General features: G+C 48.9%; 1 protein-coding gene across 1 annotated transcript; it reads left to right on the top strand.

Moving 5' to 3' along the window:
• Window positions 1-23,368: 23,368 nt before the first annotated feature.
• Window positions 23,369-24,752, top strand: CLDN3 (claudin 3). The gene has a single exon (XM_045786270.2). It carries the CDS (start codon window positions 23,725-23,727, stop codon window positions 24,379-24,381), a length of 657 nt encoding a protein of 218 aa, XP_045642226.1. The 5' UTR covers window positions 23,369-23,724; the 3' UTR covers window positions 24,382-24,752.
• The last annotated feature ends 2,103 nt before the right edge of the window (window positions 24,753-26,855 follow it).

Raw genomic sequence — 26,855 nt, 5'->3', positions numbered from 1 at the left:
TGCCGCTCAAAGCACTTCTCAGACCCTGTTTCATTGACTCCTCCCCATAACCTCACCTGCTAGATTCTACAAAGTATATCCCAGTTTTACAGAAGAAGGAACTTGGGACGGAAACACAGACCTGTGAGTAAATGTCAGAGGTCAGTTCAAACAGAATCCAAACTCTTTTCCTTTAACCAGGACAGGTTCCTCTCGCATTCTTCAGTTCTTAATTATTATTTTTGTATTTAAGTGGCTTGGATAAAGCCATTTTTACAAAGCCAAAAAGACAAATTCTAGTAAGTATGAAGGCATATTTGTGTACTTCTGGGGCGAAAAATGAAGATTTGAAACAAAGTGAGATTTTTATCCCTGGCACATGAAAGAAAGAATATTGGTCCGGACATTTCCCTTGTTTTCGCCTCCAGTAACCCAGGCATGACGAGACACGCACCGGGCAAGCTCCTCCGGATGACGCATCGTTGTTGTCACAGGGAAACCAGCCTCCCAGACTGACAAGGGACAAAATAGCAACGGAAAACTTTCCACCCAGTGGAGCAGCGCGCGCAGGTGCGCCGGGCTCCGCACCGCCTGTGTGTGCTGCCCCCGCGCGGCCGCACTGCTGTCCTGCACCCGCAGGGGAGCGCACCTGAGAGCCCTCGGGCACCGGGAACTGGGAGCAAGTCCAAGGTGGGCTACCTGTACTCCTGTAGCCCTAAGTCCTGGGCTGGGGAGAAGAGTCTCTGCACAGAGGGCCTCGGGGAAAGAATGGCGCCCCCTGGCGTCGGGCAAGGCGGCGACCACTTGTAACTGGGTTAACCCACCTGGTCCTCCCTGTTATCCTTCAAGGTGCAGACGGGGTGAGGGAGCGGAGGTCGTTATTGCCGAAGGCCACGCAGCGCAATGGTGCAGGGATGGCCTTGAGCCTAGGTGTTGAGTAGGAAAGAGAAGGGGATGGAGGGCTCCCGGCCTAAGAACCCAAGGAGGGGGCGGCTTCTTATGCAGCTGCTGCTGCTGCCCTCATGCCCTGCCTGGCAGGGGGGATCTCGAGGTAGTTACTCCTTCGTTCACTAATTCAACAAATACTTACAGAACTCCTACTATGCACCTGGCACCGTTCCAGGCATGGGACACTGTCATGAAGAAGATTTATGGTCCTAGCCTTCAGAGGTGGCTTGGCAGGAAGGTGAGGAAGGAAACGGGGGGGGGGGGGGGGGGGGAGGGTGCGCGACTCTGGGGTTTTTGGCCAATGGTACTGGATGGCTGGGGCTAGGTGTGGGGGAGCTCCTGACCTCTGTCATTTGGATTTCCAGCCCTGTGGGCCCCTCTGTGTCCCTCCCCTCCTGTGGTCCGAGCATGCACAGAGCCACAGAGAGCCCTTGCTGAAATCTCACTGGGGGCCCAAGCTCTGGAGGGGGTGGGGGCGAGCTGATGGAGCTGGGACTGAGACCCAGCTTGGTCTTGAGAGATACCCTGAGGGGCTGTCCTGGCGGCAGTGGGGCAGAGTGAGGCTCTTGCAACCCCATCTCCTGCCCAGACCACATGGTCCAGGGAGTTTGGTCAATGTGAGGTTGAAGACCATCAATTCAGCCTTCGTGATGGTAGAATTCTTCGTATGGCGGTGCTGGGTGATAGTGCGGGGGTTGAGCCAAGGAGGGGAGGAAAGTGAGGAAGGAAAATAAATTGCAAATCCTAGTTTCTGTCCGTATGGTGCGATTCCAGCAATCTGTCAGGCCCTTCCTCAAACCCACTCCTCCTCCCCACCCCCACCTTGGTGGACAGTACTGCCATCCACCCTTCCTCCAAGACTTCTGAGGGGGACCCTTCACCCCTGCCTTGCTTTACCTCTCTTTCTTCAACCCTCTGTTGGGAGACAAGTGCACAGGTCTCTCACGGTTCCACACACTGATCTTTGATCTTGGATTATCTTTTCAGGATGTCTGTGTATCAAACAACCTTGGCATATATGGGGTCTCCCTCTGGGACAAAGAGCAGGCATGCTCCAGCGTGATAAGGGTAATGTCTCTCTCAGGAGCAAAGGCCAGGCTTGCGTACTGCCCATTACAAAAGATTTGGGTTCTGTAAGCTCAGGCTTACTCTCTTGTAATATACCCAACTTGGTGGACAGGTGTCCTATGGCCCTGCCCATGTCACACTGTGGGATTTCGGACTCAAGGAACCAAGGCCAAACTCTTAGCAACTAGTGCTGTGAGCAGTAGATGGTCCTTCCTCTCTGATCTGGGAACCTCGTGCTTCTGCCAGCAGCCAAGCAACTCAGGCTGGTTAGCCTGCAAGTAGGGTACCATCTTGGACCCTTCCCCATATATGACAGCCTCCAACCTTATCGCTCTACATTCTACATGTTTCTAGCATCTGTCCACTTCTCTCCATTCTAAGGTTTATTGTTGTGGATTCCTAGATGATCTCCCCCCACCCTGACCCCCGTCCCAGACCCCTTCTCACTGGTCTCACCTCCTCACGTGTTGGAGGGACTGTCCCAGAGCCCACAGCGATCTCCTGGCTGCCTCAGCTCTTTCATGGCTCTCACTGTGTAATAGAATATTTCATGGCAAGGGGGAGTTAAGATGGTGGAGGAGTAGGGGACCCCTTTTTCAGCTGGTCCCCTGAGTCGAGCTGGATAGGTACCAGACCAGCCTGAACATCCACGGAATCAGCCTGAGACGCAGGAAGATACATCTGGATCTCTACAAATGAACATCTCCAGCGCTGAGTATTGAGGTACGAAGCGGGGAGCCATGAAACTGTGCACAGATATCGGAAGATAAACCGAAGGGGGAGGAAGCCGCCACGTTCGGGCGCCGGGAAGCGGCAGCCACTTGCACCGGGGAGCGGGCGGGCTCGCGGACGGCACCCGCAAAACAGCAGACTGAGACCGTGAGCCGGGTGCGCGCGCCACCAGGCATCTCGCGGAACCCCGGAATCCCGGGGCGCTCACTGGATCCAGACTGAGACCGGGAGATCCGGGAGCGCGCGCGGGGCGGCTGGCGGCTGGCAGCGTTAGAAACACAAAGGACAGAGACGCGCCGGCCCTGGAAGTGAGGGCTGGGACGCCGGGTGTGGGGCGCACATCCCGGACGCTGCAGGGTTGAGCAGCACCAACAGTAACAGAGTTAAAGTGGCCAGAACATCAGTGGAGAACGGGCCGCAATCCCTCTGTTCTGTGACAGAGGCTGAGATTCGGCCGCTGCCGCTCTGACTCTCAGAAGAGGCACAGCAAACCGCCAGGGAAAGCCGCCAGAGAACAAAAGCCTGGAAATACCGGCTCAGGGAGTGCCCATCCCCATCCCCCCTCGCAGGGGACACGGAGACTCTACCCAAACAGGGCTGCCTGAGTATCGGCGCGGCAGGCCCCTCCCCCAGAACACAGAAGGCAGGCTGAAAAATCAAGAAGCCCACATCCCTAAGATCCCTATACAAGGGGCACGGCCTGGGACCCAGTCAATAATTTGGGCTCTGGACAACCCCGCAACCTCTCCTCATCAGAATGACAAGAAGGAGAAGCCCCCCCCCCCCCCAGCAAAGAAAAGACAATGAGTCTGTGGCCTCTGCCACAGAAATAATGGATATGGATGTAACCAAAGTATCAGAAATGGAATTCAGAGTAACGATGGTCAAAATGATGAGTAGAATTGAAAAAAGTATTAACAAAAAGGTTACTGAGAATATAGAATCCCTAAGGACAGAAATGAGAGCGAATCTGACAGAAATTAAAAATTCTATGAGCCAAATGCAGGCAAAACTAGAGGCTCTGACGGCCAGGGTCGCAGAAGCAGAGGAACGTATTAGTGAATTGGAGGATGGGTTAGTAGAAGAAAAAATGAAAATAGAAGCTGGTCTTAAAAAAATCCACGCCCACAAATGTAGGTTACGGGAGATTACTGACTCAATGAAACGATCCAATGTCAGAATCATCGGCATCCCCGAGGGGGTGGAGAAAAATGGAGGTCTAGAAGAGATATTTGAACAAATTGTAGCTGAAAACTTCCCTAATCTAGCGAGGGAAACAAACATTCGTGTCCAAGAGGCAGAGAGGACCCCTCCCAAGCTCAACCATGACAAACCTTTGCCACGTCACGTCACAGTGCAATTCGCAAATATTAGATCCAAGAATACAGTATTGAAAGCGGCCAGGGCAAAGAAATCTCTCACGTACCAAGGCAAAGGCATCAGAATTACGTCAGACCTGTCTACACAGACCTGGAATGAGAGAAAGGGTTGGGGGAGCATATTTAAAGCTCTTTCAGAGAAAAACATGCAGCCAAGGATCCTTTATCCAGCAAGGCTGTCATTCAGAATTGATGGAGAAATAAAGACCTTCCAGAATCGCCAGTCATTGGCCAATTTTGTAACCACGGAACCAGCCCTACAGGAGATATTAAGGGGGGTTCTATAAAAGTAAAAAGGCCCCAAGAGTGATACAGAAGAGAAAGTCACAACCGATACAAACAAAGACTTTACTGGCAACATGGCATCATTAAAATCATCTCTCTCAATAATCAGTCTCAATGTAAATGGCCTAAATGCTCCCATACAATGCCACAGGGTTGCAGATCGGATAAAAAGACATGACCCATCCATTTGCTGTCTACAAGAGACTCATTTTGAACCCAAAGATACATTCAGACAGAAAGTAAAGGGATGGAATACCTTCTTTCACGCCAATGGAACTCAAAAGAAAGCTGGGATAGCAATTCTCATATCAGACAGATTGGATTTTAAACTAAAGACTACAGCTAGATATACAGAAGGGCACTATATTATTCTTAAAGGATGTATCCAACAAGTGGATATGACAATTATAAATATATATGCCCCCACCAGGGGAGCAGCAAGATACACAAGCCAACTCTTAACCACAATAAAAAGACATATAGATAAAAATACATTAATAGTAGGGGACCTCAACACTCCACTATCAGAATTAGACAGAACACCCTGGCAAAAACTAAGCAAAGAATCAAAGGCTTTGAATGCCATACTCGACAAGTTGGACCTCATAGATATATATAGAACACTACACCCCAGAACCAAAGAATACTCATTCTATTCTAATGCCCATGGAACATTCTCAAGAATAGACCATGTTCTGGGACACAAAACAGGTCTCAACCGATACCAAAAGACTGAAATTGTTCCCTGCATATTCTCAGACCACAACGCTCTGAAATTGGAACTCAACCACAAGGAAAAATTTGGAAGAAACTCAAACACTTGGAGACTAAGAACCATCCTGCTCAGGAATGACTCGGTAAACCAGGAAATCAAAATCAATTTTTCTGTTTATTACAGAGAAGGATGTGGCACGATGTTCAGGTTTCTGCAAGCACTTTGGTTAATGCTTCCACATTCGTGAAAGATGATGTTAGTTAGTCGGTCATCGTATCGTGTTGTGACTCACAGATAAGTATTTGTTACTCTCGTCTGCCTTCCCGTACCACTTTTGTTAATGCTTCCATATTCATGAATATTGATGTTAGTTGTAAGTGGCTGCTTCCACATTAACCAAATACATTGTTTGTTGTAAGTGGGTTCCTGTACGCTGTTGTTTCTTACCGATAAGTATGTGGCACTTCCTTCACGTTTCCACACGCACTTTCGCTAATGATTCCACATTTCCCACAGATGTTGTTCGGTAATTTGGTTCCTCCCCACTGTTGTTTCTTTGAGATATGTACGTAGTCCTTTCCTAATGCTTCTACAACCACATTGCTTCCTGCCTCCATACTCATGAACGATGATATTACTGGAAGGACATTATACTGACATCATTGTTCCTTAGAGAGAAGGATGTGGACATTCCCCTAGGCCTACAAACCCAATTTTGAGAAGGGATCCCTATGCTTTAGGCTGCTTTAGTTGAAGGACGGTTCCTGGACACTGTTGTTTATTACAGATAAGGATGTGGCACGATGTTCAGGTTTCCACAAGCACTTTGGTTAATGCTTCCACACTGGTGAACGACGATGTTAGCTGGTCGGTCCTTGTACAGTGTTGTGTCTCACAGATAAGTATTTGGCACTTTCGTCAGGCTTCCACTACCACTTTGGTTAATGCTTCCATATTCGTTAATGATGATGTTAGTGGTAGGTGGGTTCCCATACACTGTTGTTCCTTACAGAGAATTTTTTGGCACCGTCATTATGTTTCCTCAACTACTAACCTTAGTGATTGCACATTAACCAAAGATATTGTTTGTTGTAAGTTGATTCCCGTAGACTGTTGTTTCTTAGCTACACGTCCATAGGCCTTTCCTAATGTTACCACAGCTACTTTGATTCATGCTTCCGTATTGAGGAAGGCTGATATTACTTGAAGGGCATTATCCTGACACCGTTGTTTCTTAGATATAAGTATGTGGACCTTTCCCTATGCTTACACACCCAATGTTGAGAATTGATCACTATTGATGAGGGTGCTGTTAGTTGAAGGTGTTTTCTTGGACACTGCTGTTTATTACAAATAAGGATGGGGCACAGTCCTCGAGATTCCAGAACCTCTTTGATTAATGCTTCTATATTCGTGAAAGATGATGTTACTTGCTTGCTGCCTGCAATTGTTGTGTCTTACGGATGAGTATGTGTCAATTTCATCAGTTACCCCAACTTATTTTTTGAATGATTCCATAATCACCAAAGATCTTGTTCGTTGTAAGTCGGTTTCTTTACACTGTTTTTTCTGACAGATATATACGTAGACCTTTCATAATGCTTCCACAACGACTTTCATTCATGCTTCCCTATTCATAATCAATGATGTTACTTAAGGACATTATCCTGACACCGTTGTTTCCTACAGATAAGTATGTGGACCTTTCCCTATGCCTACAAACCCAATGTTGAGAAGGGAGCCTTAATCATGAGGGTGATTTTGTTGAAGGACGGTTCCTGGACACTGTTGTTTATTGTGGATAAGGATGTGGGACAATGTTCACGTTTCCACAACCACTGTTTAATGCTTCCATATTCGTGAATGGTGATGTTTGTGGTAAGTGGGTGCCTGTACCCCGTTGTTTCTTACAGATAAGTATTTGGCAATTTCTTCACGTTTCCACACGCACTTTCGTGAATGATTCCACATTCCCCACAGATACTGTTCGGGTTAAGTTGGTTCCTCTCCACTGTTGTTTCTTTGAGAAATGTACGTGGTCCTTTCCTAATGCTTCCACAACCACATTGATTCCTCCTCCCATACTCATGAACGGTGACATTACTGGAAGGACATTACCCTCACACCGTTGTTCCTTAGAGATAAGTATGTGGACACTTCCCTAAGCCTACAAACCCAATTTAGTGAAGGAATCCTTATTCATGAGGGTGCTTTAGTTGAAGGATGGTTCCTGGACACTGTTGTTTACTACAGATAAGGATGTGGCACAATGTTCAGGTTTCCACAACTACTTTGGTTAATGCTTCCTTATTCGTGAAAGATGATGTTAGTTGGTCTGTCCTTGTATAGTGTTGGGTCTCACAGATATGTATTTGGCACTTGCATCAGGCTTCCACTACCACTATGGTTAATCCTTCCATATTCATGAATGATGACGTTAGTTGTAAGTGTGTGTCTCTACACTGTTTTTGTAAGTCACAAACTTACAATGTAAGTCACAAACTTACAATGAATATCCAGCGAAATGCACACAAAATAACGAGACGCTGCTTGGCACACAAGGAGACCAATCAATCAATCAATACATATAAAAGTAAAATGTCCGACTCTATGAAGGAATGCAGGGACGTTGTTGTTTTTTTTTTTTTTTTAGAAATGAACTTTTTTTTTTAATTTTTTTTTAAGATTTTATTTATTCATTTGACAGAGACAGAGACAGCCAGTGAGAGAGGGAACACAAGCAGGAGGAGTGGGAGAGAAAGAAGCAGGCTCCCAGCGGAAGAGCCCGACGTGGGGCTCGACGTGGGGCTCGATCCCAGAACTCCAGGATCACGCCCTGAGCCGAAGGCAGACGCTTAACAACTGAGCCACCCGGGCGCCCCGCAGGGATGTTTAACAATAGGAATTCTCTACTGTGCTGTACGGAGCGCCAACTAGCGCGACAATTTTAGAGAATCATTTGGCAACATCTGGTAAGGCAGAAGGTGCATACACCGTAAGATCCAGCAATTCATTTCCAAAGAAACTCTCACGCATGTGCACTTGTAGGTATTTATACGGATGTGTGTCATATGTTATTTGTAATAGCAAAACAGTGGGAAACAACCCAAATACTCATGGAGAGGAGAGACGTAAGCTGTGGCATACTCACATGGGGGAATCCTACACAGCAGTTACAGTCAATGAACCAGAGCTTTTCACATAAGCGTGGATCGAATTTGAAAACATGAGGTCGATGAAAAAAGCAAACTGGAGAATGATATGTGCGATCTAAGACCATTTATGTAAATTTGCTAAAGCACGAAATAGATCTAAGTATTGTAATTGGATGTATACCTAAGTAGCAAACATAGCGGCCTCTGCAGTCACAAGCCCATCAGGCAGGCACTGGGCTGGCTGGGGGAGAAGGCTACCGGGCACTCACAGGGCTGTTCGTCAGCCCACAAAGTAATTTGAGCCCCTTCAGCAACAGGACCATCCTTTGGTTGGAGCTCAGAGTCAGGCACCAGTGCCCCAGGACCGTGTTGACTGGGGAGCGTGGCCTCTGTCAGCGATAAAGCAAGGAACACTAAGGGTTGTGTAACTTCTGATAGAGCCCTATCTTAAGTCAACTTCTCTCTCCTTGGGCCTCAAAACCTGCTTTGTTTAACTTTGCGCTCCTTGGATGAAGATATGATAAGGTCCCCAAGGTTTACATAAACTTAGAATGCCACAGAGTCTATTCCCCTCCATTCCCTAAGAGGGAGGCTTCAGGAGGTGAGGACACAAGACCCCACAGAGCTGAGGACGGAGGTCTCATGTCCCTCTCTCTCTTGCAGCGCCCTCAGCCCCCGCCTATCCCCACTGACTTTCCCTTGGGTTTCTTTCTTTTGCTTTCCCTTTTTCTCATTTTGGTTGCCAGTAAGGGATACTGGGCCAAAACCTCGAACTATAAAAGCTAAGCCAGTGGTCTCAAACTCAAGTGGTTACAGGGGATGAGCAGGTGATGGAAATGTGTACTCAGAGCCGGATGTAATACAATAGGTGGGGACTTCCGCTTCTTAGAAGATGAAGATGTCCATTTCCCTGTTCCTTCTGCCAAGTACAACTAAAGCCCCTGAACTTTATAGATAAAACAAACATGAGAAGATGGAAAGGTGGAGAGAAGGCAGACCAGCTAGGGACCTCTAGACCCAAGGACATGTTATGCCCTCATTGTCACCATCCTGCTAGCCACCTTCAGGCTCCTTGTGACACATGGTGAGTGCTCTGGGTTTTCTTTTTCCTTCCTGTCTCCCAGACCTGGAAGTGAGGAAACAGGCAACTGGGAGACACCAATGGGCAAAGACAAAGAAAGCCCCAAAGAAGGGGCGCCGGGTGGCACAGCGGTTAGGCGTCTGCCTTCGGCTCAGGGCGTGATCCCGGCGTTATGGGATCGAGCCCCACATCAGGCTCCTCTGCTGTGAGCCTGCTTCTTCCTCTCCCACTCCCCCTGCTTGTGTTCCTTCTCTCGCTGGCTGTCTCTCTCTCTGTCGAATAAATAAATAAAATCTTAAAAAAAAAAAAAAAAAAGAAAGCCCCAAAGAAAGCTCTAGTCAAAGGACCAAGAAGGGGCAGCCTAGAAAGACAGAAACTTTAGACAATAACCCGTACTCATACCATTTGTGCTGCCAGAGCCTAGACTTCTTTTTTTTTTTTAAGATTTTATTTATTTATTTGACAGAGAGAGAGACAGCCAGCGAGAGAGGGAACACAGGCAGGGGGAGTGGAGAGGAAGAAGCAGGCTCATAGCGGAGGAGCCTGATGTGGGGCTCGATCCCATAACGCCGGGATCACGCCCTGAGCCGAAGGCAGACGCTTAACCGCTGTGCCACCCAGGCGCCCCCAGAGCCTAGACTTCTACCCTCCAAAGGCTGTACGAAAGCAAGCAACATCCCCACCAAGGTGGTGTGACATCCCCACCCCTTCAGTGTCAGCGGAGACCACATGGGGAAACAAGTCACCAGGGAGTACAAAAACACCACACATGCTCCCCCACCGGGTTGTATCAGAGGAGGTCACCCCCACCATGCCGTTGGTGGAAACTACCTGAAAAGCCAGAACTCCCATCCCTGTCCAGAAGTAAAGAGGAGCCACCCTCCTCCCTGCCCCACGTGCCAAACAAGACCAAATGGGGAACTTGGAACTTCTACTTCTGCCTGGCAATATGAGGAAGCCAGCCCCTCGCCCTTCTCCTGTAGTGTCAAAATAAAACATCTAAAACAGAAGGTTTACATAAGATCCAGACTCTCCGAACGTCATACAAAAATACCCAGCATTCAGCTGAAAATCGTGCGTCTTATGAAGAAACAGGAAGATCTCTAACTGAACGACCATCAATAGATGTCAACGCCGAGGTGACAGAGATGTCGAAATTTCCTGACAAAAATCATCTTAAACCAGCCATGATACATGCTGGAGGACCACGTAAAGAGAATGTTAAAGAATGTGTGTCATAGTCATGTCTCCAGGGCAGATCAAGCACCTTATGCCCCAAGGGTGTGCTTAAGGGTATGTTAAACAAAAGGAAAGCATGGGCACTGGGGTGTGGGGGTGGGTTCAAGAAGGTTCGAGAAGGTTTCAGGTCACAGAAAGATTATCAAGCCAAATTAAGTTTCAGGTCAGAGGATGACCATCATGGCAGATTTAAACATTTTGTTTAATATTACCCTGATACCAAACCCAGACAACTACAATACAAAATTCGAAAACCTCACTATCGCTCAAGAATACAGACTCAGAAATCATCAACAAAAATATTAGCTAATAGAATTCGGGGTACATAAGAAGAATTACGCACCATGACAAGTGGAGTTTGTTCCAAGGCATGCGAGACAGGCTCATTATTCAAAAATCAATCAATATAAGCCACCACGTGAACAAGCTAAAGGAGAAAACTCACATAATCATTTCAACTGGTGCATAAAAAGCATTTGACAAAATTTAACACTGATTCATGATTTAAAAAATAAAAAAAAAACTCTCTGAAAAATAGGAATAAAGGGCAATTTCCTCAACTTGATTAAGAGCATCTTCAAAAAAACCTGCAGCTAACATTCTACTCAATGGTGAAAGACTGGATGCTTCCACCCCAAGATCAAGAACAAAGCAAGAATGTCTGCTGTCACTACCCGTATTCAGCTAGTGACCAAAGTTGTAGCCAGAGCAGTAAGGCAAAAAAAAAAAAAAAGGAAATGCAAGGTGTACAGATCAGAAAGGAAAGAATAAATCTATCCCTGTTTGCAGACGACATAATTGCCTATGTAGAAAATCCCAAGAAATCTACAAAAACATTCCTAGAATAAGTGAGTTTAACAAGGTCTCGGGATACAAGATAAATATATAAAAATAAAGCGTTTGCTTTTTGTTAAGAGGACAAAAAGACAAGCTAGAGCGGAAGCTACAGTTGTGGTAAAAGTAATAAAGGGAAACCTCACTAAAATGTGGAGTTGGGAGGCCACCAGTAGGGGGAGTTCTCTCTCGTCCTACCACTCACGGTCAACAGCAAACCCAACAGGAAGAAACTACTGGCGAACTGATTCTACCTCATTAACCCCGCGGGAGGAGGAAAGGCTTTCCTACACCCCCGGCAACAGCCCAGCCAATGAGAGACTCTCACCACTCAGCCAATGAGAAGCCACTAGACTCTATGCTCCCAGTTTCCTCCAATGGACTTGTTTTAACAGCCTTCGAAACTTCCCCCTTTTCTATAAAAGAGCATTCCTCCCATGGGCTTGCCTGTGGTTCCTCCCATGGACTTGCTCATTTGTCATAGATTTCAATTCTCCCTTATTCCCAAATAAAACCAATTTCTTCTGGTAAAATAACTGGCAGTTTCGGGGCACCTGGCTGGCTCAGTCGGTGAAGCATGCAATTCTTCATCTCCGGGTGGTAAGTTCAAGCCCCACATTGGGCAAGGAGCCTAGTTAAAAAATAATAACTGGCAGTTTTCTTTTTTTAAGGTTAACAGTGGCAAATCACACATTCAACAAAGGATTACTATGTAGGATATATAAAGAACCTTTAAAACACAAGAGCTAAAAAAAAAAAAAGCAAGCAATCCAATTATAACATGAGCAAAAGCTGTGAGCAGACATTTTAATAAAGATGATACACAGATGGCAAATAAGCACATGCAAAGATGTCTAACATCATTAAGTCATTAAGGAAATGCAAATTAAAACCATAGCAAAATACCATTACGCACCTATCAGAATGACTTCAGTAAAATACAGGGACGGTACCACATGCTGCTGAGGACGCAGAGAAACTGGATAGCTCACACGTTGCTGATGGAAATAACAAATGGTACAGCCGCTCAGGAAAGCAGTTTGGCTGTTTCTTTAAAAGTTGAACATACAACTACCATACAACCCCAAAACTGCATCTGTAGGCATTTATCCCACAGAAATGAAGACATGTTTGCAAAAAACCCATACATCAGTGTTTTTCAGCTGCTTTGTTTGTAACAGCCCCAAAGCGGAAACAGTCCAGACATTCTTCAAGCAGTGGATGGTTACACGAAAGATTTACATCCATACCAGGAGGTATCACTCAACAATAACAAGGGACGAATTACTGATACAACCTGGATGAAGAAGTATCATGCTGAGGGACCAAAATCTAACACCAAAAGTCACGGTACATATTGTGGGATTCCATTTATATAACATTATTTTTTTTTTTAAGTTTTACTTATTTGCATCATCTCTGCGCCCAACATGGGGCTCGAACTCATGATTCCGAGATCAAGAGTCACGTGCTCCTCCGTCGGAGCCAGCCAGGCGCCCTTATATAACATTCTTGAAATGACAACAGATGAGTGATTGCCAGGGGCAAGGAGAGGGTGTGGCTATTAAAAAGAAGATGAGGGACCCTTGCAGTTTGGAAATGCTCTGCGTCCTACCACTGTCAATATCCTGGTTGCGATGTTGTACTATGATTTTACAAGATGTCCTCACTGGGGGAAACCTGATAGAGAGTACGGAGATCTCTGCATTGCTTTTTACTGTATGTGACTATCTCTGTATTATTTTTTACAACCCCATGTGAATCTACAGTGATCTCAAAATAGAAAGTTTAATTAAACAAAGAAAGATACTAGGTACCTTCAGCAACTGGAGTGTGCATGCCCTATTTTGAAACATTCTAACTCAGGCTTTAGAAAATCTTCGTGCTGGTCACAGAGACTCTGCAGGCTGAATTCTGCCCCTGGGCTGCAGTTTGCAACCCTTGGCCAAGCACTGGGAACATAGATTAGCGCTGTGATCAAATGAAATTGATAACAAAGTTTAAAACACACATGTAGCGATACGCATAATCATGACTGTTTATTTCTCATCCTCACACATCCGGACACATCATACACAAGTACTGCACACCCACACCCACACCCACACCCACACACCCTCCACCACACTGACACCTAGACGCTGCAGCCAAAGGGTGACATTTCTCCCGAGGACTTGGCAATCACAGTAGGCACAGATGGGTCCCCTGTGTACCCTTTTTGCTCTTCTCCTTGTTCCTGGTTTGCCCCCAGCAAGGGCATCTGGGCCCCCAAACTCCTCAAGCCTCAGGCTCTTCCCCCGCCCCGCCCCCACCCCTGCACACAGCTCTCACGGCTTCCCGTGCTGGACATTGTAAGAAGGTGGCCCCAGGGCCTTGATACCTACTCTCAGGGCTTGGACACTAGGCAGGAGATAAGGAACAGGCTAACCTAGCTGCAGACACTCTTCTCTCCCTTCCTCTTTTCCTAGCGCTTTGCTCCGTGGAATCACACACACATACACACACACACACACACACACACACACACACACACACACCATTCTACCCAATCACACCTAGTGCTTCCAGCCGCCACATCCTTCCCCACCCACTCCTGCCCAACCTCCTAGGGGACGCTTTCCTGTATCAACGCACCTCAGAACCCTTCCTAACATCACTCAACCCTGCAGGCTTCCATTCCAGGAGCACGGGTCGCACCTTGGGTCTTGCTGCCTCTTACAGACCGGAGGCTCAAGAGTGGAGGGCATTGTGCCTGGAGCCCCGGAGCCTCCACCCCTCCCACCCCCCTCACAGTCCTCTCCCTTCCAAGAGGGTGTCATCCCCAGTTCCTCCCCACCCTCTGCAGCACACACACCGCACAGACAAGCTGCAGTCCCTGAGCACAACCGTGTTTGTTATTTTAACAGCTTTCTTGAGACGTAACTTACACACCCTTCCAGCCCATTATTTAAATCGGACTATTCAATGGTTATCAAGTATACGCACAGAGTTAAGCAGCCGTCTGCATCACCACCTGCAAGACAGTTTTCAGCACCCCAAAAAGAATCCCCGTACCCATTAGCAGACGCTCCTCATTTCCTCCCAACACCTCCACCCCAGCCCCTGACAACCAACAATCGACTTTCTGTCTCTAGATTTTCCGACTCTTTTTTAATGGAATCACACAACGTGTCATGCTTTGTGACAGGCATCTTGAACTTACTGTAATGTTGTCAAAGCTTATCCAGATATGGGTGCCTTATTCCTTTTTATGGCCAAATAGTATTCCGTGGACGGACATACCACATTTGGTGAACCATTCACCAGCTGACACTTAGGTTGTCCCCACTTCTGGGCCACTATGAATAATGCTGCTCCGAACAGAACATTTGTGAACCTATTTCTCCTTTCCCTTGAGTAAATACCTAGCAGTGTAATCACTGGGGCAAATAGTAACTCTACCTTTTAAGGAACTGCCAGACTGTTCAAAAGCAGCCATGACATTTTACATTCCCAGCGGCAGAGGGGGTCCCCGTTTCTCCAGCTCCTTGGTACCATCTCTCCGTGTCCGCCTTTATGATTCCAGCCATCCCCGTGGGTATAAAGTGGTATCTCTTTGTGGTTGTTGTGGGTGTTCAGCTCAGGTCACGATCCCAGGGTTCCGGGATCGAGCCCCGCATCAGGCTCCTTGCTGAGCAAGGAGCCTACTTTTCCTTCTACTTGTGCTTGCTCTCTCTCTCTCTCTGCCAAATAAATAAATAAAATCTTTTTCAAAAAGATTGTATTTTTAAGTAATCTCTACACCCAACGTGGAACTCTGACTTACGACCCTGAGATCAAGAGTCATAGGCTCATGGACTGAGCCAGGCGAGCGCCCCATGTCTTTGTAGTTTCAATATGCATTTGCCTAATGGCTAACACTTCGCACATTTCTTAATGGGCTTCTTGGCCATTCATCCGTCTTCTTTGTCTGTTCTGAATGCCTATTCAGATCCTTTGGCCATTTTTTAAAATTGGGTTATTTGTCTTTTTATTATTGGGTTGTAAGAACCGTGGTAGATACTAAGCACAGAGCTGATTGGAGCTGTTTGCCCAGAGCCAAAGTCTTATTTGCAGAGTCCCTGAAGTTTGGCCCCTGTGCACGAAGCTTCCAGTGCAGCTGCCGCATCTCCTCACAGCCTTGCCCAGCACCCCTCTCCCATCCCTCAGCCTCAGGACTCAGGCACCTCTCCTTGCCCACCCCCCCAACCCAAGCAGCTCAGAACAAGCCCCTCCTCACAGGGGAGGAACTGGAAGCTCCGGGAGGAAAAGCACTTGCTCAAAGTCACATGGCTGGGGAGGGGCAGCTGGGCTCACAGTCGGGTCTGTCCAACTACGCCCCACGCTCTCTCCACACATTCCCTGCACATTTGTGTCCATTCTCATCCCAGCCCTGCGATGTGGGTCATGCAGACACCGTTTTCCTTGTTTTACAGAAGAGGAAGCTCAGGGAAGAGAGCTGATGGGACTGTCCTCAGCCTCGCAGATGGCAAGGGACAGAGTGCACAGCCCTCCCCCGGGGCACCACCCGCCAGGGACCCAGTCTCTGGCCGAAAGCATCTGAGCTCGGGCCCCCCTTAAACCTGGCCACGTTGCCTCGGGGTTCTATTTCTCTTCTGACCCAAAGCTACCCCCACAAACAAGGAAACTGAAGCAGCCAGCAGTCCACTGAAATGGACCCGGGCTACCCGAAGCTCCTGCAGGACAGCCCCCACCCAGCACCAGCTGGGCCCTCTGGCCGGGCACTCCCAGCCCTGCCCTGCCCAGCCCCAACAGGCCCAGCCCAAGACCTTTGCCCGAGCAAGAAGCAGGACCCTAGTTTTCATGGGCCTCTCGCCCTGTTTCCCTTACTCTTCTCTCACCCCGGAGCCTGGGCACTGAGGAAAGAGGACACAAGCTGCACGCGTGTGGTTTGAAAGATGTGGGCAAACCAGAAAAACGCTTAGGTATCTCATCTTCCTTGGAGGTGCCCTTGGTTCCTACTAAGCTCCCTCGAGACAAACCAAACCCACAGGAACCCTTGCCCATCTGGGGACATCCTGGGTGCCCCGGTGGAGCTGACATACAGGAGAAGAGAAAGAATGAAAACTAAATAAGAAAAATCAAGTATGGGGCGCCTGGGTGGCTCAGTTGGTTCAGCATCGGACTCTTGATTTCAGCTCAGGGGATGATCTCAGGGTTGTGAGATCGAGCCCCGAATCAGGCTCCATCCTGGGCGGGGAACCTGTTTGGGATTCTCTCTCTCTCTCTCTCTCTCTCTCTCCCTCTGCTCTCCCTCAAATAAATAAAAATAAGTCTTTGAATAAATAAATAATAAACCTCAAGTTTCCTACATTCTCTGGACTAAGGCTGGATTACGAGTCTCATACTTAAGAGTTTCCTAAAGTGACTGAGCACCCCGGTAGCTTGCTGACGAATCTAACAGTTTACTCAAACCTACCAGCCTCGTTTCTCAGATTTGTCTCAGTCTCCATGCCTGTTGTTGAGAACCAGGCCAACCACTGGAAAAAAACACACAGGAAAGTAACATCCTGGAGGGGATTTCGAGAAAGAAACCCCTAACTTTTGGCAAGATGCTAGAACACTCACTGGAAATCCCCACAGAGCCATTACAGATGCCAGCCTGCTGATTGAAACAAGATCCGGGCTTGCACACAAAAATCTGACAAGCCTGCTCATAACTATTACAGTCAACTCCAAATTGTCCTTTAGGAATATTCTGGGGACACCTGGGGGGCTTAGCCGGTAAGGCGTCCGACTCTTGATTTCAGCTCATGTCTTGATCTCAGAGTCCTGAGTTCAAACCCCATGTTGGGCTTAAAAAAAAAAACCAGCAACAACAAAAAAGAATATTCTGGTCTCCCTTTAGATTATCTCCTGCGCAAGTCCCTGTAACACCCCTATTTTACCTGTGAGAAAACCCAACGGGCAAGGATGGAGGTCTGTCCAGGACCTCGAGCAACATCTAACACTGTTATCCCTCAGCACCCTGGTGTTCCTAACTCCAAGGGGTTAGTACCAACATCCATTCCCACCGAAAGCAAATTTTTCACTGTAATCGATCTGTGCGGTCATTTTTAGTATTTCAGTTGATAAGGCTAGCCGCTATCCTTTTGCCCTCACTTGGAAGAATGGAAATACTTAATGCCCCAGGATTTCACAGAGTATTTTACCTTAAAAGCTGATTTGGATGACAGAAGGTTTTCTGCGGGGGCGCCTGGCTGGCTCAGTCAGTCGAACGTACGCCTCTTGATCTTGAGGTCGTGAGTTCGAGCCCCATGTTGGTCTTAGAGATTGCTAAAGGAAATAAAAATAAATTAAAAAATTTTTAAAGTTTTCTGCAGGCTCTACTTTGTTAAAATAGGTAGATGGCTTGCTTCTCTGCTCCCCTCCTCAGGCACCTCTTGGAATACAGCATGCATCTGTTAAAACTTTTGGCCTTGAGGGGCGCCTGGGTGGCACAGCAGTTAAGCGGCTGCCTTCGGCTCAGGGCGTGATCCCGGAGTTATGGGATCGAGCCCCACATCGGGCTCCTCCGCTGTGAGCCTGCTTCTTCCTCTCCCACTCCCCCTGCTTGTGTTCCCTCTCTCGCTGGCTGTCTCTATCTCTGTCGAATAAATAAATAAAATCTTTAAAAAAAAAAAGAACTTTTGGCCTTGAAGGGACATAAAGTCTCCAAAGAAAAATTACAGCTTGTTCAAGTTTAGGGTAGATACTTAGGGCATCTGACCTTGGAATAAGGGCTACATAATGACCCAGATGAAACCCCTCATGACTGTTTAACACTGACAGGTGACCTTTTGACCCCCACTGACAATTTATAGGAAACTCCTCTAACCAATGCAAATTTTTCATGGTTTATTGATGGTTTAAGATGTTATTTATTTATTTCAGAGAGAGAGAGAGGGAGAGAGCATGAGTGGAGAGGCAGAGAGAAAGGGAGAGACAGACTCCCTGCCGAGCAGGGAGCCCGATGCCAGACTCCATCCCAGGACCCTGGGGTCATGATCTGAGCCAAAGGCAGACGCTTAACCGACTGAGCCACCCAGGAGCCCCAGGTTACTGATGGTTCTTATTTAAGGGATGATGATGGTAAATACCATCTACTATTGCAACTCCCCTGAAGTCACTGAGGTAGTACGTTTACCTCTGGCTGCTTCAGTCCAGTGGGCTGAGTTATATGCCAAAGCTAAAACCACAAATATTTATACCGATCATTGGTATGCCCTCAGGGTAATGCATGACTTTGGAATATTATGGAAACAAGGTGTCCTTATCGCCAATGGGAATAATATTCAAGATGGCTCCTATGTCCAAAATTTATTAAATATCATACTTTTGCCAGCTGTTCTCACTCTTGTTAAGATTCTAGGGACTCCAAACTTGACTCGTTAAGGGCCAAAGTAACCCACCTTGATGATCTTTCCGTGAAAAATGCCACTATCAAAGAGACCAAGAGCCAAACCTGTTATGATCCAGAGGGATGTTCTCTCAAATGACAGTTTTGGAAAAATTGAGAAAAGGTGCCCAACAATTGGCCCCAGAGAGGGAAAAACAATACTGGAAATGTATCACTGTAGGTTCAATAAAAAGAGAGAGCTCTGGTTTGGACCAAATAATAATCGGCCCTACCAGAAATTCCAAAATTCCCACTACTTACAACTGTCTACGCATTAAATCACTGGTCTACTGACAAAATGATAGCATTCATGAACGAACATTTGTGGAGAAAAGTTCCTAAGGCCACAAAAAGTGCCTACCTCATTTGTCCCAATTGTTCAAAGGATAATCCAGGGAAACCCATTCATATAAATGGATTTCATACAGTTTCCGCATCACATGGATAAGTATGTTTTAGTCATGGTTTGTGTGTTTTCTCACTGGACCAAAGCTTTCTTTTGTAGACAGGCTAATCCTTCCTCTGCTGGAAAAGATGATCTATCACAGGGTACCTGACTGGAGACGATCGATGTCCTTAAGCAGCACACCTTGCAACCTGGAGATTTCATCTGTTGGAAGAGACACTTCCAGAAAGACTCATCAACCTCGCTGGAAAGGCCCCTATCAGAAACTGCAAACCAGCCCTGGGGCTGCCAGGGAAGAGGCTCTTGGATTCACGTGATGCATCTCAAGAAAGTACCAGACCCTGGAGCACCTGGATGGCTCAGTCTGTTAAGTGTCTGACTCTTGATTTCAGCTCAGGTCACAATCTCAGGGTCGTGAGATCAGGCTCCAAGCCCAGCGTGCAGTCTGCTTGTGCCTCTCCCTCCCCCACTGCTTTCTCTCTCTCTCTCTCTCTCTCTCTCTCAAATGAATGGATAAAATCTTTAAAAAAATTTAAATTAAATTAAAAAGGCACCACATCCTGATGGGACCTGCGCACCATCTGGTGACCTGAAAAGCAAAGATGTTCCAGAATGTCCCAACCAGGCCTGGATGCCTTTTTCCCTTTTCCATGGAAGGAAAAATGCCCTTTCTGTGCATTTCTCAAGCCTTTGCAGAAAGGGGAAACCTCTTCTCTTGATTACGGTCTTTCAGAAACAGCCTTATCGTGATCCCAGGACAAACTGATTTTTCACTTGCTTTTTTCTGAAGCCTTCGAAGGTTCAGAATGCATAAAAATCCTTCTTTCATCTAAACTATTAACTGACCCAAAAAATTTAAAAGGTAAACTATTTAAAATAATAATAATAATTTTTAATTGAGCTACCCTATGACCCAGCCATTGCACTACTGGGTATTTACCCCAAAGATACAGACGTAGTGAAGAGAAGGGCCATATGCACCCCAATGTTCATAGCAGCATTGTCCACAATAGCTAAATCATGGAAGGAACCGAGATGCCCTTCAACTGATGACTGGATTAAGAAGCTGTGGTCCATATATACAATGGAATATTACTCAGCTATCAGAAAGAACGAGTTCTCAACATTTGCTACAACATGGACGGCACTGGAGGAGATAATGCTAAGTGAAATAAGTCAAGCAGAGAAAGACAATTATCATATGATTTCTCTCATCTATGGAACATAAGAACTAGGAAGATCGGTAGGGGAAGAAACGGATAAAGAAGGGGGGTAATCAGAAGGGGGAATGAAACATGAGAGAATATGGACTCTAAGAAACAAACTGAGGGCTTCAGAGGGGAGGGGGTTGGGGGAATGGGATAGGCTGGTGATGGGTAGTAAGGAGGGCACGTATTGCATGGTGCACTGGGTGTTATACGCAACTAATGAATCATCGAACTTTACATCAGAAACCAGGGATATACTGTGTGGTGACTAACATAATATAATAAAAAAATTTAAAAAAAATAAAATAACAATAATAATTTTTAAAAAATAAAAACCAACTATTAACTGACGATGGATCCTTATCCAAATCCATGGCCTCTGAATTTACAACTTTACAGACTGTATTATTTGATAACATTTGTTTTCAACACAGTTCTTTTGAGATAACAATATTTTTTATTTTTTTAAATTTCTTTTTAAATTTTTTCAAAATTTATTTATTTATTTCGGGGGGAAGGGGAAGAGAGAGAGGAAGAGAGAGACTCTCCAGCAGACTCCCTGTTGAGTGGGGAGCCCCACACAGGGCTCAATCTCATGACCCCCTGAGATTACTACCAGGGTTGAAGTCAAGAGTCAGAGGCTTAACCAACTGAGCCACTCAGGTGCTCCTCTTTTTTTTTTATTTTTATTTTTTATTTTTGGGGCACCTGGGTGGCTCAGATGGTTAAGCGTCGGCCTTCAGCTCAGGTCAGGATCCCAGGGTCCTGGGATCAAGGAGGGGAGCCTCCTTGCTCGGCGGGGAGCCTGCTTCTCCCTCTCCTTCTACTGCTCCCCCTGCCTATGCTTGCTCACTCCGTCAAATTAATAAAATAAATAAAATCTTTTAAAAAAAGATTTTTTTCAATCACTGAACTCTACCTCTGAAACTAATAATACACTATTTGTTAATTAATTGAATTTACATAAATGCATTTTAAAAGATTTTATTTTTGAGTCATCTCTGCACCCGACATGGGGCTCGAACTCACAACCCTGAGATCAAGAGTCGCACCCTCTTTTGACTGAGCCAGCCAGGCGCCCTGAGGTGATACTATTTTTTTAAAAGTCTCTGAAGCGTTGCTGCTCTGCCAAGAGATCAGTTCTTACTTCATCCCAACACTTGCACTGTATCTTCCCAATGCGCGTGATTGGTTCCTTCCGTGCACTTGTGCAGTGTTTACTATTCTGCTTTCATGGCTGCTTTAAGCAGGGACTTCCAGAAGTCAGCTGCGAGTCCAGGTTTGCCTTCATAGGGAGACACGTTTCTTCCCTAAACTGGAAAAGATGCCTGTAAACATTTTCGGTTGGCTACCTTCCGACCTAGGGTCCCGGTTTAGAACCAACATACAGTGTGAAATCGTCATGTTACTTTTGAGTCCGTACTTGCCCATCGATCTTCCGTAAAAACAATGTACCCAAAAAGGTGATGCGGGCTCAACACTTTAAGATGACCTCCAACGCTCATAACCTTAAGAAGAACACAGACTTCAGATGAGAAGTACCTGAGAGTTCTCCGTCCTCACTCTCCTTGTTACTCAAATGTGGCCCTAAGTGGTTTCCAGTTGCTATGTACTTTTCTTCCAGTGTGGGTCCTTCCAGGCACTGAGGGACAAAACCACTCTATACAAAATACCTAACTCTTGATCAGCGATGCTTTCAAGGAAAGATCTTGATCTCAAAGAAGGAAATGTGAAAATTAATGAAGGGGAAACCTCACTGAAGGGGACCTGGGATGCTGGAAAGGGAGGCTGGTAGGGGAGCCTACCATTCCATGTCAATTACAGGAAGAATTGTCAACTGCTGACCCCAAGAGAAGAATCTCAACAGGACAGAATCATCAGTTATAGGCCCCCAAACGGAAAAATGTGCATATGGCATCTTCTGTAAGAAATCGACCACCTCTGCCACTCGGCCAATGAGAAACCATCGTTACTCTGAACTCTTGCTTCTCTTTAATGGACCTTTGTTCAAAAGAAGCCCTCCCAACTTCTTCTTCTTCTCCATAAAATAATGTTCCTCTCCTTTGGTTGTTGGACTTCCCTGAGGCTCGTTCGTCCTGGGTTGTGATTCTCTGCTTTTCCCGAAAAAACCCATGTTTGCTGGTAAAATAACTGGCAGTTTTACTTTTAAGGTTAATAGGAGCAAGTGTACTGTCAGTAACATCTCTGACTTCCCACCTTCGCCTAGATCAAACCTTTCACCACCATTTCATTAAGGTGGATCACAGCACTCACTCGGGCCCAGAGGGAGGGAGGACAAGTCTGTTCAGGAGGAAGGGCATCAGTGAGGAGGACGGACTTCTGGGAGGGGAGAGCAGCTCTGCTAAAGGTATCCAGAATCACTGGAGGAATAAGAGCTAAGGGAACGGCAGTGGGGCTGGAAGTGAATTTGAGTTCACTTGCTTCGGGCCATCTTCTCGGTGCCTCTGGTGGGAAGAAGCGGGGTCCTGGTTTCCGAGCGCAGACCTCCAGAGCCTGGATCAAGCCCGGATTGTGAGCCAGCCAGGGCGGCGGCTGCCGCAGAGGCCGGAGAGACCGAGGAGCAGGTGCGCAGCTCCCCGGGCACCCGCCCACTCCGGATAACAGCCCCGGCCACGCCCACACTGGGTCCTTCCAGGCCCCATGGGTCCCGGCCAGCTGGCAGAGACCCCCTTCCCCACGCTGCCTGTGCCAATGACGCCGAAAATGTGGGGAGGTCGGGCAGTGTCAAGCAGATTGTGATTTGTACCGCAACCCCTGCCGGCCCCGGAGAATTCGCTTGGGAACAGTCGGGGACGAGGAGCGAGGGGCGGGGTGGCAGGCCCCGGCCCCGCCCTGTCTTGGCACCCCCCACCCCGAACTGTGCGCCACGCCCGTCCAAGTCCTTCCTCCCTGTGCGCTCGCTGAAGGTGGGAAGAGGGGCCACGTCACTGTCCCCAGGCCGGGGGAACCGCGGCTCCGCCCCTCCCACCCCCGCCGGAGCGCTGGGCACGGATCTAAGACACCGGCCCCAGCTCAGGGCCAGCCCAGTCGCCGTCGCCCGCCCACAAAGCCACAGGCAGGTGCAGGCGCTGCCGAGGCGCGAGCCCGCAGAGCGGAGCCGTTAGCGCGCGCGTCCGTGCGTCCGTCCGTCCGTCTGTCCGTCCGTTGAGGCATCCGTTCGTTGGCGCGCAGCAGCTCCCGCCCAGGCCCAGCGGCCACGGCCCGTCGTCGCCCCGCACCCTGAGCCGCCCGGCAGAGCCGGTTTTGGCGCCGCAGCCATGTCCATGGGCCTGGAGATCGCCGGCACCTCGCTGGCCGTGATGGGCTGGCTGAGCACCATCGTGTGCTGCGCGCTGCCCATGTGGCGCGTGACGGCCTTCATCGGCAGCAGCATCATCACGGCGCAGATCACCTGGGAGGGCCTGTGGATGAACTGCGTGGTGCAGAGCACCGGCCAGATGCAGTGCAAGGTGTACGACTCGCTGCTGGCCCTGCCGCAGGACCTGCAGGCAGCCCGCGCCCTCATCGTCGTGTCCATCCTGCTGGCCGCCTTCGGGCTCCTCGTGGCGCTAGTGGGCGCCCAGTGCACCAACTGCGTCCAGGACGACACGGCCAAGGCCAAGATCACCATCGTGGCGGGAGTGCTCTTCCTGTTGGCCGCCTTGCTCACCCTGGTGCCCGTGTCCTGGTCGGCCAACACCATCATCCGGGACTTCTACAACCCGCTGGTCCCCGACGCGCAGAAGCGGGAGATGGGCGCGGGCCTGTACGTGGGCTGGGCGGCCGCGGCGCTACAGCTGCTGGGGGGCGCGCTGCTCTGCTGCTCTTGCCCGCCGCGCGAGAAGAAGTACGCGCCCACCAAGATCCTCTACTCCGCGCCGCGCTCCGCCGGCCCGGGCACCAGCACAGGCTACGACCGCAAGGACTACGTCTGAGGGGCAGCCGCGGGGAGACCCCAGCCCCCCTCGAGCGGGAGCGCCCACCAATCCGGCGTGCAGCCTCTCATCCGAGACCAGCCCACCCCAAATGCCGGGAGCTCTCTCATTGGACTGGGAGGGACCAACCCAGCGGCCCCTTCCCCAGCCGCAGGCCCCCTCACCGCCCCCAGGCTGGGGAGCGGGACCACGGCGCAGGGCACCAGCCCGCAGGGACGGTGAAACCTTGCTCCTCCGGAGCGCGGGGCTGGGGTGGCTGCGGCTACTTGCCAGCCCCGTCGGGCCGCAGCCCCGAAGCCCGCGCTGGGCAGGGACCGGCAGTCTTGAAAAGGGCCAGTTGATATTTTTCAATAAAAGCCTTTCGTTTTGCATTTGCGGGCGCCTCCTTGTCCTGAGTGCCGGCCTCCACCTCCCTGCAGAACACCCACCCCCCTACTCCCCACCCCGCCAGGGTTGGCCTTGGCTGGATTCTGCTCCACGGCTGGGCTGCCCGCTGCCCGGAATGAAGCTTAGAGAGGGCAGAGGTTGGGTGACTGAGAAAGTGGGGTTGGAAACTGGGCTGAGCGCGCCCTAGGTGGCCATTTGGCCGACTCACTGGGGATTCAGACGTGGAAGGCCCAATCTAGAGAGGCTGTAGGAGCGGTAACGCCTGTTCGGTGGACAGAGGCGTGGGGGGGGTGTCCGGGGCCCTCTTCTCTAGCCTGTGCTACCTGGGTTTGTACTCCGAGCCACCCCCGCCCCCAGTGTGGCTGCGCACTAAATCTTCCCTGTGTGCGTGAAAGAGCACATTCAGTGCGATGATTTCATATTTGAAAGAGGAGAACAAAAAGACCTGCTATTTTTGCACAACACAGCATCAAATGTAAAGCTGGGCAGAATCTTCTCCCCTGGAGGAGAGATGACAGAGGGGCCTCAGTTTCTTCCTGGGACTCCCGACCAAAAGAGAGAGAGAAAGAGAGAGAGAGAGAGAGGACTCCGGACCCTCTGGCAACACCCTAGGGCTTGAGTTGAACCAGGCTTGGAAGCTCTTGTGTCTGAGAGAAGGCACAGGGGGTTCAGGCAGTAGGAAAGGGGACCTGTGCCCCATACCAGGAAAGAGAGATCCCCCAGGGCTGAACAGATGGCTAGGTGCCAGAGAGAATGGGATGAGGAGGTCTCCCAGAGGAGGCCAAGTCATGGAGTCTCACGGCAGAATTACGAACTCTGGACCTTATTCCGGTGTTTTGGGAGTCCGGGAAGGACACACTGGTCAGATTTATGCTCTAAACTATTGTCTCCAGGAGCCCCCTGGGGAAGTGGGATTCAAGAAGGGAGATGAAGGTGGGGATTCCATGTAAGAGGCTCTGCAGCCATCCCTGTTGAGATCGTGCAGCCAGAAAGAAGGCAGGGGCAGTGCGGCCAGGGGCAGGGCCTGATAGGGGCTGGGAGGAAGCCAGAAGACCAGAGCTTGAGAAGCGTTTGGATATGTGGGGTGAGGGAGAGGGGGGAAAATTAGGATAACCCCAGTTTTCTGCCCTCAGTCACTGATTGGTCGGTGGTGCTATTTACCAAAACAGGAGACCGGGTTACTGGGGCAAGATGATGGGTTCAGTTTTGGGTGCAAGGAATTTGGCAAGCCCGGGGGACCTCCAGGCAGAGACGTCCAGGAAGTGGCAGGACATATAGAGAGACCTGGGACTCAGGAGTGGTAAACGCGGCTGTTGTTAGCACACGGGTGGCACCCGAAACCAGGGGAGTAGATGAGGTCAGTCTAGAAACCAAAGAGAAAAAAGGGTCAAGAGACGGGCGTTGGCAAGGGTGTTGGAGGTTGCGGAAGTGGTCAGGCCAGACGAGGCCTAAAGAGGAGCCCGGGGATTCGAAGCAGCAAGGTGGTCCCCAGCGACCTTGGCAAGAGGCGTGGGGGCAGACGGGGCGGGCAGAAGGGCCAGTGGGAGATGAGAAGTAAAATTGGAACACGTACACCGAGCATCCAAGAGCTTCGCTTATAAAGGGAGTTTCGGCCAAGTTAGCAGGTTGACAGGGATCGAGGGTCAAGGGACAGGTATTTGGGCTTGGAGAGACTTGGGATTGTTTCCAAATAGTTATTGTATCTCAAACTGCTTTGGCTGCGGCAAAGCTGAAGCAGAAGGTCCCAGTGGCCACCAGATATTTCAGTAAAATGCTCCACTCGGCTCCCCCAAAATTCTCTAGTTAAAGAATACGGACATGTTGTCACCCTTTATGACCCAAGGAAGAGGAAGGAGGTTATTTTCTGTAAGATTCCAGGAAAGGACGAGGGGTTGGGGTTGGGGTTGGGATCCTGATTTGTCTTTGGGGAACCACTCTTCTAGCCTAGGGTGGGGGGAGGAAAGGGGGAGAGTGACACTGAGTATGAAGGGGAGGAGATGAGCGAGGCAGAGGAGAGCTAGAGAGAGGGAGTGTGGTCTCAGGAAAGTGGGAGGACTCTGTGGGGGGGTCTCGGTGAGAGGGAGGGG

The sequence above is a fragment of the Ursus americanus genome, chromosome 2 (assembly GCF_024610735.1).
Source record: "Ursus americanus isolate L20-20 chromosome 2, mUrsAme1.1.p, whole genome shotgun sequence".
Classification (NCBI taxonomy): Eukaryota; Metazoa; Chordata; class Mammalia; order Carnivora; family Ursidae; genus Ursus; species Ursus americanus.
This window is presented reverse-complemented; position numbering and strand designations above follow the sequence as displayed.